The sequence below is a fragment of the Pleurodeles waltl genome, chromosome 11 (genome assembly GCF_031143425.1).
Source record: "Pleurodeles waltl isolate 20211129_DDA chromosome 11, aPleWal1.hap1.20221129, whole genome shotgun sequence".
Taxonomy (NCBI): domain Eukaryota; kingdom Metazoa; phylum Chordata; class Amphibia; order Caudata; family Salamandridae; genus Pleurodeles; species Pleurodeles waltl.
Window position 1 is genome coordinate 990,844,227 of NC_090450.1, and position 20,703 is coordinate 990,864,929.

A 20,703-nucleotide genomic window follows, 5' to 3' on the forward strand; every position below is an offset into this window, starting at 1 on the left:
AAAACAAAATATCAGTACATAAAAAAAACTGTGAAACTCAACCTGTCCAACAGCAGTGCAAACTTAAATCCATTTCCTCAAGGATAGCATCCATCTCTAGGTTGTTTCTTCAGCACAAACCATTTACCAATTATGGTCTACTAAACTGTACTTTGGAGATAGACACACTACTGCAAGAGGGACAGCACCACTGGGCATATGCTGGAAACTCGCCAAAATCAACAGAAAAAAATAAAATATGTCAGGAAATCTTGCAACATTTTAACTTTTTTTTAATCATTTGTAAACACAAAAACTTTAAAAATACTTCACTGAATAATGCTTACAATTTCGTCAAAGGTCATTTTATTTAGTGTGTTTAAACCACCTTCAAATTAAATAATTAGTACAAAAGTCATTTTAAAAAGTAAAGCTTGTTTTAAAGGATAGCATTGAATAGTGAGATTCCAAAACAAAATAACTTTAGCAGATACACAGTCATATTTGTGTAGTACTTTATGTTGTGTCCCAACAAACTCTTCAGGAGAAACTGGCTCGTAGCCATTTTATGCATTTCAGTGAAAGTGCTAGTAAAATACAAACCAAAATGTTGGGTAAGCACAGTGCCCCAATACACACACAAAGCTTTCCTGTTTAAGCTTATAAAGGAGTACATACTGTTGAAAAACAATAACATGAAATGAAGAAAAGGAAAAAAAAAGTGTGTAAGAAACGTCAAAAGTGCTCAAGTTCAATGTCAAAGTAAACTTACCCATAAAGAACATACATACAAAACAACCATAAATATAATATTAATAATATGTACAAAAATGAGTTAGAGGAAAATGTTTAAACTTTTTCTTCAAGTAAATATTTGGTGATCTGCTAATAATAAAAAGGCTCAGTGACCAGCCTGACCTCTTCAGCAGCCACCTATACAAGTCTTTGCTTTCACCAAAACACAACATGAGCTTTCCTGCTCTTTTAAGAAAGGGAACCACTGCCTCAGTATACATACAGACTTAAATGAATGGCAAAAGATCAATAATTTAAATACCATGTTATGTTCAGACATGGAGTGGCAAGAATTTTCCCCAACTATGCTTTGAAAGGCAGCGATTTTCACTTAGAAAAATGGTACCAGCCCAGTACTATTTCAACAGCACGTTAACAGCTCAACTGTCAAACAAACAAATCACAATCCATGGGACATAAATAAACACAGGCAATAATGATAGGACAGTCAGGTGAAACCATCCTCTTATCAATGTACAGTATAGTTCTTAATGAAGAACTGCACTTAGTAAGAGTTTATATTTGGATCATAAGTTTTTACAGTGGCTTCAAAACTTATCTGATGGTCAGAACAGAAGCCCAGAATAAATTATAACTTCGCTCCATCAGAAGGACTTTCATCAGCATGTAATACACATATATATTTGTATTAAAAGATTGTACGCTGCCAATCAGGATGAGTAAGTCACTTCTGAGGCCAAGTTCCTGTCAAAAGATTCCACTCTTTTGGGTGGTCACAGTGAGGTCAACCTGCCTTTCAGTAGACCCTATATCCTGGGAATATATTATTTCTTATGCTTAACGTGGAAACGCCCTGCTAATTGATACAGATCCCATTCAAGGATTAGCTAAATCATCCTTTACATTTACAGGGCATATTTCTTTTTTTTACAGAACTACTGTTATAAATAAAAGGCAATATATAAAAAGGGGAAAATAATCTGCAGTGGATTTCCACTTCATACAATTACGTGTTAAATGTTTCCTACATTATTTTCATTACATTATTTAAAAAAATACATAAATCCCATAAGTCTACCTTGCACCAAGAAAAATACTGCTCCTTCAGAAGACGTTCAATTGTACGGAATTTTGCTTCAAATTATGTTGAGCAAACTTCCATTTAAAAGTCTGGCAGACCCTGGTCTTCTGATGATCAATTGCTTCTTCGTGTGTCAAAACCAGAGTGGATCAAACACAATTTTGAAAGAACCAATGGCCTACATGCATTTGGATCTTTACCATGAAAAATGTCTAGACACTTGTCTTTGTACATTTGTGGCCAATTATTCCTTCATGAAGACTTCAAGCTCAAAACCAATTATTTAAAGTGAGTGACCTGAGCTTGCTTCCTCTTTAGACCATGTTAAATGCCTGAATTGTTTTCTGGTACAGTGCTATTGCCATATTATTTTAGCTTCTGCAAAACAGAGTTTATGGTTTATACAACATACAATCTACACCTTCATAATGCTTGCTTTTCTATGGCAATGAAATATGTTGCACACACCAATGTCACAATAATCTGAGCAATCACTTTTACAGGTAGCTTAAGTCTTCTCTGTCATCTGGGTTGGAAGTGGGGAGTAGTGTGGGAGGCTGAACGGGGACGAGATGGCAAAATATTTCATAATAAATTCTAAACTATATACAAAGAACGGGAAGATAAGCGGCACAATATAAACTAGAGGATAACTTTGCTTTACTTTTATTCCCCACATTCACCTTTCCTTAAAGTACCGCTAGTTTGTGGTATCCATTCAACACAAACAATACATTAAATAACACATTTAAGGTTCTGGTGAAAACGGCTTCAGTCTAGAAATCTAACACCGTTCAAAAAATGAGAAAACACAAATAAATAATGCACTGAAAAAAAGACTCAACACACAGAGAACCAGCTTAATAGGAGACCAGTATCTCATTGCTAAATAATTAAATAGCAGGTATATCTGACAACAATAAAGTGCAAGATAGCTTCAGCTAGTGTTAAAGATGAGTCAGTTTTAGAATTTTACATAAAAGGGAAAATGTTACTGCCACAAGGTCTGTCCCATATATTTTTGACTAACAAAGGGATTAAGTATGTTGCAATCTCACAAATGTTGGAAACATTTTTTGTTGACCTTCGGCTTCTCTCCTCAAACATCTCTGGGCCTTTGTTTCCAGAAAATCAATATGCACACTTTATCCCAGTACTGTGATTTATAAGGCACCTCTGCTGGCTTACTGAGTTACTGCCAAGCTGCAGGAGATGGCCATTAGTAATCTAATCAGACTGTGACAAAACTTCTAAAAGATATTAGGTCATACAGCCCAAGAAAGGCAGGAGGAGCCAATATGTGTCCCTAGAGGAGCCTCAGAAAAAGTAGACACTGCAGCAGCTACCAACAGCTTCCCACTTTGTTTTTGAGTACCTGCTTGAAACTGTTACACTAATATCTAACGTGGCTCAGTTGTATCATTGAATTACGAATGGCTGCTGTGGACTGAAAAGTAGGCATATAATTCCCTGAAACAAACAAGTAAAGCAGGACTGAGAAGAAGATCTACTTCTTGCACCGCCTAGAACATGGTTAATAGTAGCAATGGAAAACACAGCATGTCACCTTGGTAGCTATTAAGTCACTCCATAGCACTTGACTGACAGATACTACCCACCCCTGCCTGCCTCGTCTACTTCTCTCTTCCCTGCACAGCTCCCATCAGCCTGAGCATCTCCCTTTTAGGGATATGCATAGGCTGAAAAGAGCAGCACCAAGGAGCATGCAAAATTGCTGGTGAAGTGACAAACAACTGGCACAACACTTGAATATTTGGGTCGAACCCACATACCACAAGTTAAAGCATTGCCATGCCATTGTAAATATGAGAATTCAACATTCCAATATTCAAATAATAAACAGTAGGAAAAGGGGACAGCATGGGCGATAAACAGATGTTTTAAAGACGGATGGAAGGGGGAAAACAGCTGATTTTTTAAAATAAATTGAAAGTCTACATACACGCCCCACCCCCCAACCAGCTACAAAAATAAGACTAGCCACAGACTACAGCAATACCTAATGAACCAATAGAAAAAGGGGCTTAAAATATGTCTTTATAGTTGTCTTTTACATAGCTTGTATATTTTTTAGTTTTTTATTTATTTATTTTTAAAGAAAAACATCTTTGGGAGTTGATTTAACCAGCAAACCACACACCGTTTAAATGTAAAGCTATACTGTGATCACAATTTTTCAAATGAGAAGGTGCTACCAGATCTTCTGCTGTGATATTAATTTGTGAATATAGACACCTCCACATTACACAGTGCTGATATTCTGTTTTCTCGTGTCCTCTTTAGTCCAGTGCATTAAACATTTTAGGCAATATGGGACCAGCCATACTAGACCTTATCCATGTCCTTTGTACAGTGCCAGGTTCAACAGTTTGAATCGATTAGGCTCTCATATACATATATATATTTTGTATAAAACTCTTTCTTTTCGATCTCACAGGCACCAGCTGTAAGAGACAGATCCCTGCTTTCTCTTCTAACACACTACTTTTCTGTTTAGTGGAATGTGATTGATGAAAAGAGAATGCTGCACAGTACTTAAAAATATACCATGAAATACATAACTAAGGTTCAAAACTAAGTGAAGAGTAATTAAATCACTGAAACTATTATTCAACAAAATATTAGTATTTGGATACTATTAGGAGTAGCCTGATTTTCTTAATCAATGAAACTAGCCGATTGAGTTACTTATGGTAGGCCGACCAATCATGTTCTCCTCTGCTATTTTTGCATTCATCATTTTCACAGTCCTTGGAACGGCGTACTAGACTTCAAATACTACAACTGGCCAGAGTTATGTCTATTTATCCTCTGGGTAATTCTATTAAATTTACGGCAGCTAGCATCTATTTAGAAGGTGGCATATCACTTGGTCGAATAAATAGACTATCAGGAGCTACACAGTCCTCAAATGGCCAACCTAGATAAAATCAAATAACTCAAAAACATTTAACAAAGTATTGCCTTTTGCATTTGTTACATTCCGATTTGTAAACTGAAAGATTTATCTAGCTGTGAATGTAGGTTTAAACAAAAAAGCAATACAGACTATACTTCCGAACTTAGAAAGTGGCAGCCAAAAATTGCCCTCTTATTTTCACAATCATTCTTGGGAAGTAGAACACAACATGGGATGTACAAGGAGGAAGCTTAGGCAGGGAGCATGCAAAGCAATACAAAGTAGAGTTGTAAAGTTAAAGGCATACGGTAAAAAAAGTGGTCAACCCCAAATGGCATTTGTGATGTGAATATTTTCTGAACATTTACATGTAGAAAAGGGAAGTACAAGTGTACTTCCTCTTTCCTACAGATGTATACACAATAATACACATACAAAAGAGGTAATGGGAAAAACGTCTACATATGCAGAAAAGGGTAAACATGGCCTCAAAATGGCAACGTTATCTATATGATGAGTCTGTGAGGTTTAGTTGAGTTGAATTTCAGGACCCCTAATCAAAAAATCGTATGGTCTGCGCTAGTCTTTACAAGTTGTGCCGCAAACACCATTCAAATTGTGTGAGAAAAGGATGTGTAATTCACTCCCAGCCATTGTCCTTGATCATATGGGCCAGTTCGATGATGAATTTTCCTTCCTTGTATTTTTGACTGCTTTCAAAGGCATGCTCCTGCAAAGGAGAAAAAAAAATTCAGCTCGAGCCTAGTCATTACATTTCAATACGTCTTTTCTTCAAAAGCAGAGAAGTGATTCAATACATCAGTTTTACATCATGTTCTGGCACTTCTGCCGGTCGCATAAAGGTCTCTGTATTAGTTTGTGTACTGCAAGTCGTGCTACTGCAGAGCGGACCACATGAAGGGAGAAGCTACTTATAATCTTAGTTCATAATCATAAATAAAGTCACTAGATTTTAGAATACCTCATCCCACCCCATCTTTGCCTAGGTTTACAACAGCACGAGTGGGGACCTCCATCCAGAAGAAAATAAGTTACTTACCTGTAAATGTAGTTCTCCAGTATTGGAATCTTTCATAGATTCACATGCTTGAATCTTTCCACGTCATCGAGATGGGAGCCCCCGGTACATCAAAACAACTATACATATAAGCTACTGCAATGAAAAAAGGCCTAAAGGCTTTCACTTTAGTAGCCTATCCTTATCACTATCAGTAAAAGGACCAAAGCAAGGCACAGCCAATCAGGCTTCCCCTCCCACAAGAACCCTCCTGAGAGGAGCTCCCTTCCCTCAGATTTTCTCAAGCACGAGTGTTAGAGTATCTGAAGAACACAGGAAAAGGTGAGCTTCCCAGGGGAGGAGGAATGGTCGCATGTGAATCTATGAAAGAGTCCAATACTGGAGAACTACAGTTACAGGCAAGTAACTTATTTTCTTACTCCAGTACTGGAACTTTCATAGATTCACATGCTTGAATCAGAATAGCAAGCAGTAATGAAGCACATTGTATAGCATCAATCCATATGTATACCTGTTGCTAAACCTATACAATGTGCGCAAATTAAACTGGGCTGGCGGGAAAAGGAATAAAGAATTTACAACAGCTCATCGTTACTGGAAAAGATGTCGTAACACTGCTTGTCCTACTGCCATATCACCTTGCTGAGTTTCCTCCAAACAGTAATGCCTTGCGAAAGTATGTACCTACTTCCACGTGGCTGCAGATGTCCTGAATGGGCACTCCTGCAAAAAGTGCCATGGATGCAGCCATTTTTCTTGTAGAATGTGCACGCGCTGGATTCTGCAAGGGTTTTCCTGCTGCTGTATGACAATAGTTAATAGCAGAGGCTATCCACCTCGCAATTCCCTGTTTAGATAATGCTCGTCCAAAAGTTGGTTAGATTGCCTGAACTGTTTAGTTCTGTCCAGATAAAACTTCAGGCACCTCTGAACATCCAAAGAATGTAGAGCCTGGTCCGCTGGAGTCGATGGATTAGGAAAGTATGTTTTCAGTATCACCGGTTGGTTTATATGAAAATCCGACGGGAATTTAGGTATGAATTTTGGATTTGTTCGGAAAATTACCCTATCCCTTTTGATTTTTAAGAAAGGATCCTGGATAGTGAATACCTGTATTTCGCTCACTCTTCTGGCTGAGGTGAGAGTGAGAAGGAGAGAGACCTTTCAGGACAGGAACTTTAAGTCCACTTTGTGGATTGGCTCAAACAGTGGTTTCATTAATTGAGACAAGACTGAATTAAGGTGCCATGATGGAGGTGGAGGCCGAACTGGGAGGAAAGGATCTGAATAGACCCTTAAGAAACAGTTTTATGACCCTTGCCGACCACAGAGGAGGCACATTCTCTGTATGCCTAACTAGGCGGACTTAATCGAAGAAATAGCCAAACCCGATCTGGCCAGGAGTAGAAGATAAGGTAGTATCTGCTGCGGTGATGAAGAAAAGGGATGAACTTGAACTTGTGCACACCAAGAGCAAAATCTCCTCCGCTTCAGATGATAACATTTGTTGGTACTCTCAGCTGCAGCTCTGGCGAGGATGGCTCTGCAATCCGAAGGTATATCTAGATGCGCAAACTCATGGTGTTCAGGAGCCAGGCTGTCAAGTGAAGTGAAGCCGGATCCAGGTGGAGAACTTGGCCCTCGTTCATCGTAAGCAGGGAGGGCTGTGGTTCTGCATGAGTTGAAGGAGCTCCGTATACTAAAACTGACGAGTCCATGCCAGAGCAATCAGAAGGAGCTTACAGCGCTCGATCTTGATCTTCGCCACAACTCTTGGAATCAGGGGAGTGGGAGGAAAAGCGTAAGCATAAATTCGTGACCATGCCATGGAAAACGCATTCCCCCAAGAGCCCCGATGCTGAGCCCAACTTGCGAAGAAACGGCATTTCACGTTCTGCGGGGTGGCGAAGCGATCCAGGTTCGGTTTCCCCCAATCGGGCGAAGACTTGATTCAAGACCCCTTGGTTCAATTACCATTCGTGGTTGGACGACCGTGATCTGCTCGAAGCCTTACCTTGTGGCTGATAAACCATTCCTAAATGCGCTAAGATTCTCTTGATAAGAGTAAAGACCTGGTTCCTCCCAGCTTGTTGATATACTGCATGGTCGTTGTGTTGTCCGTCCTGAGGAACCTCTTATTTTTGGGAGAAAAGCGCAAAGCGCCAATCGAACAGCTTTCAATTCGAGGTAATTGATGTGAAAGACCTTCTGATGTGGTTTCCATTTGCCCCTGGATCGTAGGTGCTGGAGGAAGGCACCCCATCCGTCGAGAGAAGCATCCGTAGTTATCACCCAAGGTGCTCGTTGGGGAAGAAAAGAACGAGTTACTTACCTTCGGTAACGACTTTTCTGGTGGATACATTAGCTACCTGTGGATTCCTCACCTAATGAATACTCCCATTGCGCCAGCATTCGACGGAATTCTTCTTCCTAGCTTCTGCACGTCGACGAGGACGTCACAATTGCCCATGCGACGCCGTCTGACGTCATACAGGCAATAAGAGGTCCTCACCGACGTCAGTACCAATATTTTGTTTACGTGCCTGAGAATAATAAGCCATTGAGATAAAAGAACAAATAGCAATATTTAATGATATTCCTAATAAATACATCATTCTAAGAACTTAATTCTTTTTTTTCTTTTTTTTTTAAACAAGTAAATAAATATATGAGCAATATATATGAACATATATACAGAATATATACAAGTCCTCAAAACCAAGAGGAGCACACTCAAGAATTACATAGTTAGACCAGACAGGCAACGTGGAGGCGGGTGGGACCGTGAGGATTCCTCACCTAATGAATAGAGTCCCAAAGCAGTACCGCACTCGGTGGTAGGTGCCTGAATGGTCAAACCAAGAAATCCTGCAGCACCGACCGTGCAAAATGGCCATCCCTTCTGACCTCAGAGTCAGAGCAGTAATGCTTCGCAAAAGTATGAAGGGACGACCAAGTTGCGGCCTTGCAGATGTCAACCACGGGAACACCCCTAGCCAAGGCCGAAGAGGCCAACTTAGCTGTGGTGGAATGAGCTCTTATACCATCAGGGGGTTCTTTCTTTGCTAAAGAGTAACACATTTTAATGCAAAGAACAACCCACCTGGAGAGTGTTCTCTTGTGGACTGCCTTTCCTCTCCTCTTTCCCACGTACCCGATGAAGAGCTGATCCTCCAGCCTGGGATCCTTCGTTCTATCCATATAAAAGCTTAGCGCCCTCCTTGGATCGAAGCAGTGAAGTCTCTCTTCTTCCTTTGAAGGATGAGGCGGAGGATAAAACGTGGAAAGAGTTATCGTCTGGGCCATATGAAAGGGTGAAACAACCTTCGGTAGGAAAGCAGCCTTGGTCCTCAACACCACCTTATCCCCATAAAAAGATGTGTAAGGGGGTTTTACAGATAGAGCTTGCAACTCACTCACTCTCCTTGCAGAAGTAATTGCAACCAGAAAAACTGTCTTCAGGGCCAGTAATCTCATGGGGCAAGAATGCATAGGCTCAAAAGGGGACCCCATAAGGAAAGTTAGAACCAAGTTTAAATCCCACTGACGTATAATGAAATAATAAGACCTTTCAAGAATCTAAGTACTATAGGAGATTTGAATAAAGAAGACTGGTCTGGAAGACAAAGAAAGGCTGACAGGGCAGACAAGTATCCCTTAACCGTAGCCACTGCACAACCCCTCTGTGCCAGAGACAATGCAAAAGATAAAATATCTGACAAATGAGCACGTAAGGGATCAATCTGCCTCTCTCCACACCAAACCACAAATTTAGACCACCTATTAGCGTAGATAGATTTAGTGGAGTGTCGCCTGGCCGCTAAGATAACATCCACTACATCAGGCGGGAGAGAGAAGGAACTCAGGTTGCCCCATTCAATCTCCAGGCATGAAGGTGCAGGCTCTGGAGGTGGGGGTGTAAAACCTGCCCCTGCGACTGCGAGAGAAGGTCTGCCCTGAGAGGGAGACGGAGCGGAGGGTATAGTGAGAGTTGGAGAAGGTCCGTGTACCATACCCTCCTCGGCCAATCCGGAGCTATTAAGATGACTTGGGGCCCGGTCTTGGCGGATTTTCCTCAATACTCGAGGAATCAAGGGTATGGGAGGAAACGCGTAAAGCAACTGGTCGCGCCAGGTCATCTGAAACGCATCCCCCAATGCTCCTTGTCCCGGATACTGGAGGCTGCAGAATAACGGGCAGTGCGAGTTCTCCCGAGTGGCAAGCAGATCTATCCGAGGAAACCCCAACATCTGGAAGATTATACGGACTTGATCTGGATTGAGACGCCACTCGTGATCGGCCGAGAAATGGCGACAGACTGTCCGCACGTACATTCAAGACTCCGGCCAGATGATTTGCTACCAAGCAAATCTGATGGTTCTTTGCCCAGGACCATAGCCGAAGAGCTTCTCTGCAGAGAAGGTACGACCCTACCCCTCCCTGCTTGTTTATATACCACATCGCGGTAGTATTGTCCGTCAGGACCTGAACCGACTGACCGCGAAGGGATGGGAGGAAGGCCTTGAGAGCCAGACGTACAGCCCGTAACTCCAACAGATTTATATGAAACATCTGTTCTACTAGAGACCAAAGACCTTTGATCTCCAGGTCCCCCAGATGAGCTCCCCACCCTAGAGTGGAAGCATCCGTTATTACTGTGGCCACAGGTGGAGCTTGCGAGAACGGCCTTCCTCGGGAAAGATTGCCGTCCGCAATCCACCATTTCAAATCCGTGGCAGCATCTCTGGAGATCCTTACCGAACCCTCGAGATCTCCTTTGTGTTGAGACCACTGCCTTCGGAGGCACCACTGAAGAGCCCTCATGTGCCAGCGAGCATGCGTGACCAACAGTATGCAAGAAGCAAACAGACCGAGCAGACGTAGGACCTTGAGGACCGGAATAACCGCTCGAATTCGAAACATTGGAACCAACGCCTGAATGTCCTGAATCCGCTGAGGCGGAGGAAAGGCTCGATTCAATGTTGTATCCAGTACTGCCCCTATGAACAGGAGGTGCTGAGAGGGCTCTAGGTGAGATTTGGGCACGTTCACCGAAAACCCAGTTCGAACAACAACTGGGTTGTCGACTGTAGGTGATGCAACACGAGCTCCGGAGACTTGGCTTTGATCAACCAGTCGTCCAGATAAGGAAATACTGTTATCCCCTTCCTTCTGAGCTCCGCTGCAACCACTGACATCACCTTCGTGAAGACTCGAGGTGCTGAAGTAAGACCAAACGGGAGGACCGCAAACTGATAGTGCTGCGACCCCACCACAAACCGGAGATTCTTCCTGTGAGACTTGAGTATCGGGATATGAAAGTAAGCATCCTGCAAGTCGACAGACACCATCCAATCTCCATTGTTCAGCGCCAGAAGCACCTGAGCTAGGGTCAGCATCTTGAATTTTTCCTGTTTGAGAAACCAATTCAAGATCCTCAGGTCCAGGATTGGCCTCAACCGACCATCCTTTTTGGGAATCAGGAAGTATCTCGAGTAACAACCTTGACCCCTTTCCTGCTCTGGAACCAACTCCACCGCGCCCTTTAAAAGGAGGACTTGAACCTCCTGTTCTAGCAACAGGAGATGTTCTTCTGAGCAATAAGATGGGCGGGCGGGATGGGGGGGGCGGAAACTCCAGATTCTCACAAAGCTGGTAACCCAGGAGTCTGTTGTTATGATCTCCCACTTGTGGAGAAAATTCAGTAACCTCCCCCCTACAGGAGTGCAGAGAGAAGGAATTGGCGGAAGCCTAAGGCTGCTTCCCATGCTGCACCCCTCCAGAGGATGAGGAAGAGGCAGAGTGCTGCTGAGTGGCTCCCCTGGTACGGACCCTACCCCTCCCTCTGAAAGATCTATAGGAGAGAGCAGAGGTGGGTTGCTGGAATTTTCCTTGAAAGGAGGAGGAGGAACCACGACCAAATCCTCGAAACCTCCTAAAAAATCTGGAGGTAGTAGTAGAAGTGGCTTGCAAGCCCAATGACTTGCCAGTGGCCCTACTCTCCTTGAACTTTTGTAAGGCCGAATCCGCCTTGGCGCCGAAAAGCTTGTCACCATCAAAAGGAAGGTCTAATAGGGTCGATTGCACATCAGAGGAAAAACCAGAGCTACGAAGCCAGGCCTGCCTCCTCGTAGCCACAGCAGTGCCCAATGCTCTAGCAACCGAGTCAGATGTATCCAACCCAGATTGAATAACCTGGGTTGCAGCTGCCTGAGCATCAGAGACCAGGCTCAATAATTCCTGAGGAACCTCTGTGTGCGTCGATTTAATCTCGTCCATCAGGGCGTAAATGTATCTTCCTAAGATGCATGTAGCATTGGTGGACTTCAAAGCCATGCTACAAGACGAGAAAACCTTCTTGGATGACATGTCCATCTTTTTAGAGTCTCTATCTGAGGGTGCAGCTGGAAAGGACCCAGGAGCAGATCGAGCTGAGCACGAAGCCTGGACCACCAGGCTTTCAGGTGTTGGATGCCTGGAAAGAAAGCCTGGGTCAGCCAGTGCAACCCGATACCTCCGAGCCACAGATCTATTGACGGCCGAAGACACCGGCTTCCTCCAGACTTCCATAATGGGGTCTAGTAGTGATTCATTGAAAGGCAAAAGTGGCTCTGCAGATGTAGAGGCAGGGTGCAACACTTCCGTCAAGATGTTCTGCTTGGCCTCAGTCACTGGCAAAGGGAGGTCCAGAAAATCAGCAGCCTTTCTAATAACTGAGTGAAAAGTGGCTGCCTCCTCTGTGTACTCCCCAGGTGATGACAAGTCCCATTCAGGGGAGGTATCCAGACCACTAGCAGTGTCCAGGCCATGGAGACCCTCACGAGAGTCCTCAATCTCCCCTTCCTCCAGAGCTTGACTCCGGTATTCCTGTTCTTCAAGGAGGCGAAGAGCAAGCCTCCTCGAATGCAGCCTCTCCTCTATCCTCAGCGTCGACATGGCGTCAGCGGACATCGAAGATTGACGCCGATCCTCGGATCCGTCAGACGCCGGGTCTAAAGGCACCATGGTTTTCTTCGGCGCCGAACGTGGAGCCGGACTGAGTGAAGACTGTCCCGGAGTCGGAGGAGGTCTAGTCGGCGTCGCTGGCTGAGACGTCGAAGCTGCAGGAGCCGAAGCCGTAGGAGCCGAAGCCACAGGATCCGATACCGGCGCCGAGCCCACGTTTCCCAGGGGAAGAAAGGGCATAAAGGGTGCCGGTCGAAGTGGAGCCGGAGCACCCATGTTGAAGGACAAAGGGCCTGAAGGACCAGCCGGTCCACCACCTGGAGCCATCTGTTGGAAGATGGAGAACATCGCATTCAGGAATGCGGTACTATCAGCTCCAGGGGCCGGGAAAGCCAGGTACTGAGGTGCCTGGTCCGAAGGAGACATCGACGCCGGTCTTGACGTCTGCATAGACCGAGAAAACACCTGAGGCTGTGGAACCTCGAACACTGAAGGAGGATTAACTGATGACATGGGTGAAGTCGGTGAAGCCGGAGAAGGTAACGGTGTCATCGGCTGGTGAGAAACAGTGGGACTAACTTCCCAAGTCTTCGTCGAGTCGATGGTGACCTCGATCAAGACCTCTCCCTACTCGACCGGCGCCGAGATTCTAGACGACGCGGGAGTCCCGATGGCGCTGATGTGACTTCGGTGACGGCGACTTTCGGTGACGTCTCTTCTCCCTCTTTTTTGATTTCGCAAGAAAAAGTTTGGCCTCCCGTTCTTTCAGGGCCTTAGGATTCATATGTTGACAAGAATCGCACTTGTCAATATCGTGGTCGGAACTAAGACACCACAAACAGTCAGAATGTGGGTCCGTTACCGACATTTTGCCTCCACACTCTCGGCAGGGCTTGAATCCTGACTTTCTTTGCGACATTGTAATGTCTCAAAGTAAAAACAGCCAAAAACACACTAACTGTTGATACAGCAACAGTAGCTCCCTCGAAGATAACCGTTTCGAATGGCACGGAAAAAAGGGAACGGACGTCGGCGAGGACCTCTTATTGCCTGTATGACGTCAGACGGCGTCGTGTGGGCAATTGCGACGTCCTCGTCGACGTGCAGAAGCTAGGAAGAAGATTTCCGTTGAATGCTGGCGCAATGGGAGTATTCATTAGGTGAGGAATCCACAGGTAGTTGTATCCATCAGAAGAAAGCCCCTTTGCTAAGTGAGACTCCCGAGTCCAAAAAGCTAGAGATGGTATCATGGGCTTCATTATCCTGATGACATCGTCGAAAGACCCCATGGATTGCGTCCACTGAAGATATAACTGCTCCTGCAGGGGCCTCATTTTTAGACGACAGAAGGGCACTAGAGGAATGCAGGAAGACATCATCCCTAACAGGGACTTGAAGAGGCGAACTGAAAAGTACTTTCTTTTTTGCAAACGCCTCGCAATGGATATGAGCTTTCTCCCTCTGTAGGGGCTGCATTGTTGGTGGAAGTGTCCAGTATTGCCCCTAAAAAAAGTTCTCTTCTTTAAGGGTTGGAATGCTGGCTTTTCTCGATTTACTGTTAAGCCCAGGCTTGTGAACAGCTCGATACAAGTGCTTGGATTGACCAGCCAATCGTCTAGATATAGGAAGAGTTGATGGTTATGCCTTCTGAGGAAAGCTGCCACCGGAGCCAAGCATTTGGTGAAGATCCTGGGGGCCGATTTCAGGCCGAAGGGTAAGACTTTGAACTGGAAATGGTCTCCGGCTACTGCAAATCTGAGGTACTTTCTGTGGGAAGGGTGAATAGTGATATGGAAGTACGCGTCCTGCAAATCGAGGGTGGCCATGTAATCCCCTGGGTTTAGAAGGGACAGACTGTCTGATACGGTGATCATACGGAATTGTTTTTTTAGATAAGTGTTGAGATCCCAGAGGTCTAAAATTGGATGCCAACTTTTCTGCTTCTTTCAAACTAGGAAGAATTGGGAGTAGTAACCCTTTCCTCTGTCCTGATGTGGAACCCTTTCTATAGCTCCCTTGAGAAGCATGGACTCGACCTCCTGCTTGAGCTGATGCAAGTGCTTCACCTTTCGAGGAAGGATAGGCTTCGTAGGAGGGTAGTGCAAGAACTCTAGAGTATGGCCAAACTGAATGAGATTTAGGACCCATTGGTCTGAGGTTATCTTCTGCCAATGGTGAAAGTAGAGGGAAATCATTCCCCCTAGTCTTGTGTCCAAGGGAAGGTTCATAGCTGGAGACGATAGCAAGTCATTGTCTACGGCCTGTATCTTTTGGTTGTCTTCCTGCCTTTCCTCTCTGGGAAGCTCTCTCATAAGCTGCCTGTGGAGGCATCCTCTGTTGAAACTGAGGGTGAAAGGAATGGGATGCCGCAGAGACAGAGGGGTATCTATTCTGCTGAAAACCTGGTCTATGTGATGAGTAGCCTCGGACTCTAGCTTCTCGAAAAGGCTGTCTTTTAAACTGTAGGGTGCCAAGGGACCTGGCCGTGTCAGTGTCTGTCTTGATTGACTGAAGCGCATCATCAATGCGCTTCCCGAATAGGGCTTCACCATCAAAAGGGAGGTCTAGAATTTAGTTTTGGACTTCAGGTCTAAACGAAGTCGCTCGGAGCCAACCCGGCCTTCTGAGAACCGCAGAACCTGCCATCTGACGGAAAGCCGTGGTGGCGATGTCCATAGCACAGTCTGTGGTCTCGGCAGAAGACCTCGCCCCCTCTTGCAAGGCTTTTCTGGCTTCTAGTTTAGAATCTCCTGGCAGATGATCCAAATAGGGCGCAATTTCACCCCATAGCGGTCTATCATATCTGCCTATGATAGCCAAAGAGTTAGAAGCCCTTATAATAAGCGAAGCCACTAAAGAGAAGCGTTTTCCTATATTATCTAACCTCCTACCCACCTTGTCCGGTGGGGCAGAGACTGGTGCTGAAGGGTTCCTAGATCTGCGCTGAGCTGCCTGGGCAATGACTGAGTCAGGTCTGAGATGGCCCGTGAGGCAGGCCGGAGAGTCTTCATGTGCCTTATACTTTTTGTCAAGGCGAGGTAGAACCGGGGTGACCGTGGCCGGGTTCTTCATTACTTTTATGCCCTCATTCCAGATATAGTCCACAATCGGCATAGATTTTACACTCTTTTGAAATGGTTCCTTGAAATCATACAAAAAGCAGTCTGTCTGCTTCGTGGGCATGGGCAACTCAAACTTCTTTGCAGCTCTTTCAAGCAAGTTGTGGAAATCGCGGATGTCAACCGGAGGGCAATCCACAGGAACCGGAAAGGGCGAGGACGGAGTAGGAATTTGACAGTCGTCCCACTATGTTATTGCATTCGGTAATTCTCCCTCCTTTCTGTCGTCATCATCATCAGAAGAGGACGAATCCTGTGTAGGGATGGAAATTGGTGTCTGTGGTGGCACATGTAATGGCTGGACTGGAGTAGAAGGCAGGGTGCGACCAAAGGCTGCTGAACTTCCAAGCTAGCTGGTGGACACCGCCTTCGGTAGTCATCCAACATGAGTTGCAGATCAGCTATGAGCGATCCTGGCAAAGAAACCATCTGCTCCTGATAGGGATACTGGTGTGCTTGCGAATAATAAGAGTACAGATCATGCTGGGTGACTTCCTCTAGATTTTGGTACTTGACATGTAGTTCTGATGCACTATGAGCAACCCCAAAAGGCCCTTCATCATCTGAATCCTCTTGTTCTAGTAAATGCGTAGGTACCAAGGCTGCAACCCTACTTGGAGATGTCACCTATGGCAAAAGGAAATCAGACTTATGTGCTTTAACCCTCGTCGACGGGAACGTAGTTGGCAACGTCGTCGGCATCACCGACGGTATCAGCATCGTCGACGGCAGCGCTGACGGAGATATCACTGGAGAAATTCTCGTCGACGAGGAAGCAGACGACGGCGGTAGCATCGATGAAGGAGAGGGGATGGCGAAGCAACCATAAACGCCGTCGACGAGGATGTTGTCGAGACGATCGTCGATGAGGAAGACGCTACCGTAGAGACTGTAGATGTTGTAGCAGTCAACGACGAAGCTGTTAAGACACCTTTAGACACCGCCGTCGACGGTGTCTTAGTCGTACATTTTTCGGATGGCCTCTTCAAGACATATTTCCCCACAGGAGGTGGAGTTGGAGGCTCAGAAAAGGCTCTTTTGCTGCGTTCTGAGGAGACAGATCTTTCTTTAGAGTGTCTTTTAGAAGAAACAGAACTCCTGTGAGGAGAACTGGAAGGACTTCCAGCTTTAGAGGACACCTGTTTGGTCTTTTTATGAGCCTTTTTTTTGGAAGATCCTCTGAGTGGAGTTGAGGAAATCTGCCTCTTTTCTGTGGTTTTCTGGAGGAAGTTGTAGATTCCTCACTGTCCGAACCAGACACTGGATTAGACCTAGACTTCAACTTTTGGAGCCAAATTAGTAGCCTACACTCCATGTCTTTGAGGGTTTTGTTAGAAAAGGTCCTGCAAACCTTGCAGTCTTTGGCCACATGGTCAAGGTAGAGTCAATAAATACAGTCCTTGTGTGGGTCCTCAAAGTGAAGTCTTTTCTTCACACAGGTCTTACAGGCTCTGAAAAGGCTTTTCTTTTCTTTATCAGACATGGTAAATTCTCCTCAAAATAGAGGTCCCTTAAGTAAAGTAAGAAGATAACACCTTACTTGCTGTAGGAAATCATTTTTCTGAAGAAAAATAGTAGAAATTAACTTCTCTGAAGTGTTGACTGAGCAGAGCTCAATGGAGACTCCCTAGCACGATGTGCGGTAGAAAATCTGAGGGAAGGGAGCTCCTCTCAGGAGGGTTCTAGAGGGAGGGGAGGCCTGATTGGCTGGGCCTTGCTTTGGTCCTTTTACTCATAGTGATAAGGATAGGCTACTAAAGTGAAAGCCTTTAGGCCTTTTTTTCATTGCAGTAGCTTATATGTATAGCTTTTGATGTACCGGGGCTCCCATCTTGACGACGGGGAAGGATTCAAGCATGTGAATCTATGAAAGTTCCAATACTGGAGTAAGTTTCTATTCAACTCCTGCTGCTTATAGATCGCTTTGCTACACAAACAAACAAAAACTGTGTACACAAAGACTACAAGGCAGTAATTAATTTGTAAATAAATGAGTGCCCATGGCCTTCGTCAAGAGGTCACCTCAACATGCACTATATACTGTCAGCGTTGCCAATGGAAGTACCTACACAATTCCTAACTATCACACTGCTATAAGTGTGACAATTCATACTGTTCGAGGCCCCCCTATGAATGGCCTGGATGGCAGGTTTTAGTTGTTTACAATGTATATTGCATTGGTAAACAACTATTGTTCTGGTCGTCTTTAAATGACAAAAAACAGTGCCACCATGAGGGAGCCGTCAAGAGCTGGTGCCGAGCACCAGAAACCACAACTCAAATTAAGCACTGCTGGCAGGTCTGGGATCTCTAGTGAACACACCTCCAAAGAAGAGTCCACAATATCATTATAAACCCTATCTTCATTTTTCACAAATATCGATAGCACTGAACAAATTCAAAACGTCATAATCCACAATGTTTTTTATTGTATCCAACTGTGCAAGGCAAATGTGGCACTCTGAATTACTAATTCTATTTGCAACCCTATGCAGACTAGCCTCAAGATGGGATATGCAGTTCAGGTGAAAAAGCAAGATTTACAACCACAAATTGTAATCTCAGTTTGATGGCTGGGTTTCTGAAGAACTCAGACATTTGAAAAAAGCCAAGGATTTTATGGATAGCCACAAAGAAGGATCAATTGCTTACCTGTAATCCTAGTTCTCTTCCAGGAGAAATCTCAAAGTCATTAGCACTGAATATCCCTGCTCATGAGCGGGGACCTTGGAGCACTTCTTAAAAAGTCCTTTGTTAGACTGTTTTCCCGCAGGAGGGTGAAGTAAAGAGTGTACAAGTGTATATGTACATATATAGTAAAGAAATTAGATGTCCATAAAATATATGGAAAATGTCACTTACCCAGTGTACATCTGTTCGTGGCATTAGTCGCTGCAGATTCACATGCTGTGCACATCCCGCCATCTGGTGTTGGGCTCGGAGTGTTACAAGTTGTTTTTCTTCGAAGAAGTCTTTTCGAGTCACGAGACCGAGGGACTCCTCCCATTTCGACTCCATTGCACATGGGCGTCGACTCAATCTTAGATTGTTTTCCCCGCAGAGGGTGAGGTAGGAGTTGTGTATGCTAGTAATAGTGCCCATGCAATGGAGTGAATGTGTATGTACATAATAAAGTTTCAAGTAATCTATTTACAAATGTACAAATGTTTAAGATCTACTTCTAAACGGCTACAGGCTCCCGGGGAGGCGGATGGGCGCATGTGAATCTGCAGCGACTAATGCCACGAACAGATGTACACTGGGTAAGTGACATTTTCCGTTCGATGGCATGTGTAGCTGCAGATACACATGCTGTGCATAGACTAGTAAGCAGTTATCTCCCCAAAAGCGGTGGTTCAGCCTGTAGGAGTTGAAGTAGTTTGGAATAATGTTTTTAGTACAGCTTGACCTACTGTGGCTTGTTGTGCAGTTAGCACATCTACACAATAGTGCTTGGTAAATGTATGAGGTGTAGACCATGTCGCTGCCTTACATATTTCGTTCATTGGAATATTTCCTAGAAAGGCCATGGTAGCACCTTTCTTTCTGGTTGAGTGTGCCTTTGGTGTAATAGGCAGTTCTCTTTTAGCTTTAAGATAGCAGGTTTGAATGCACCTAACTATCCATCTAGCAATGCCTTGTTTTGAAATTGGATTTCTTGTATGAGGTTTTTGAAAGGCGATAAATAGTTGTTTTATCTTTCGAGTTAGTTTTGTTCTGTCAATGTAGTATATTAGTGCTCTTTTGATGTCTAATGTATGTAGTGCTCTTTCAGCTACAGAATCTGGCTGTGGGAAGAACACTGGTAATTCTACCGTTTGATTCAAGTGGAACGGTGAGATTACTTTTGGTAAAAATTTGGGATTTGTTCGTAGAACAACTTTATTTTTGTGTATTTGAATAAATGGTTCTTGAATGGTAAACGCTTGAATTTCACTCACTCTTCTTAGAGATGTGATGGCAATTAAAAATGCAACTTTTCACGTTAAGTATTGCATTTCACAAGAGTGCATGGGCTCAAAAGGTGGGCCCATGAGTCGTGTTAAGACAATGTTGAGGTTCCATGAAGGAACTGGTGGCGTTCTTGGTGGTATAATTCTCTTTAGGCCTTCCATAAACGCTTTTATGACTGGTATCCTAAATAATGAAGTTGAGTGCGTAATTTGCAGGTAAGCTGAAATTGCAGCAAGGTGTATTTTTATGGAAGAGAAAGCTAGTTTTGCTTTTTGCAAATGTAGTAAGTATCCTACTATATCTTTTGTAGATGCGTGTAAGGGTTGAATTTGATTATTATGGCAGTAATAGACAAATCTTTTCCATTTATTTGCATAGCAGTGTCTAGTGATAGGCTTTCTAGCCTGTTTTAGGACCTCCATACATTCTTGTGTGAGGTCTAAGTGTCCGAATTCTAGGATTTCAGGAGCCAAATTGCTAGATTCAGCGATGCTGGATTTGGATGCCTGATCTGTTGTTTGTGTTGTGTTAACAGATCTGGTCTGTTTGGTAGTTTGACATGAGGTACTACTGACAGGTCTAGTAGTGTTGTGTACCAAGGTTGCCTTGCCCATGTTGGTGCTATTAGTATGAGTTTGAGTTTGTTTTGACTCAACTTGTTTACTAGATATGGAAGGAGTGGGAGAAAGGAAAAGCGTAAGCAAATATCCCTGACCAGTTTATCCATAGCGAATTGCCGAGACTGATGTTGTGGGTACCTGGATGCGAAGTTTTGGCATTTTGAGTTTTCCTTCGTTGCAAATAGATCTATTTGTGGTGTTCCCCAAATTTGGAAGTAAGTGTTCAGTATTTGTGGGTGAATCTCCCATTCGTGGATCTGTTGGTGATCCCGTGAGAGATTGTCTGCTAA

General features: G+C 44.2%; 1 protein-coding gene across 1 annotated transcript in view; it reads right to left on the reverse strand.

The window, feature by feature from the left end:
• Nucleotides 1-255: 255 nt before the first annotated feature.
• YPEL1 (yippee like 1) overlaps nt 256-20,703 on the reverse strand; it is a 167,261-nt gene continuing 146,813 nt past the window's right edge. The window contains exon 5 of the mRNA XM_069215328.1: nt 256-5,466. Coding sequence (XP_069071429.1) covers nt 5,377-5,466 — 90 coding nt within the window. The 3' untranslated portion in view covers nt 256-5,376. The remainder of the gene's footprint in view (nt 5,467-20,703) is intronic.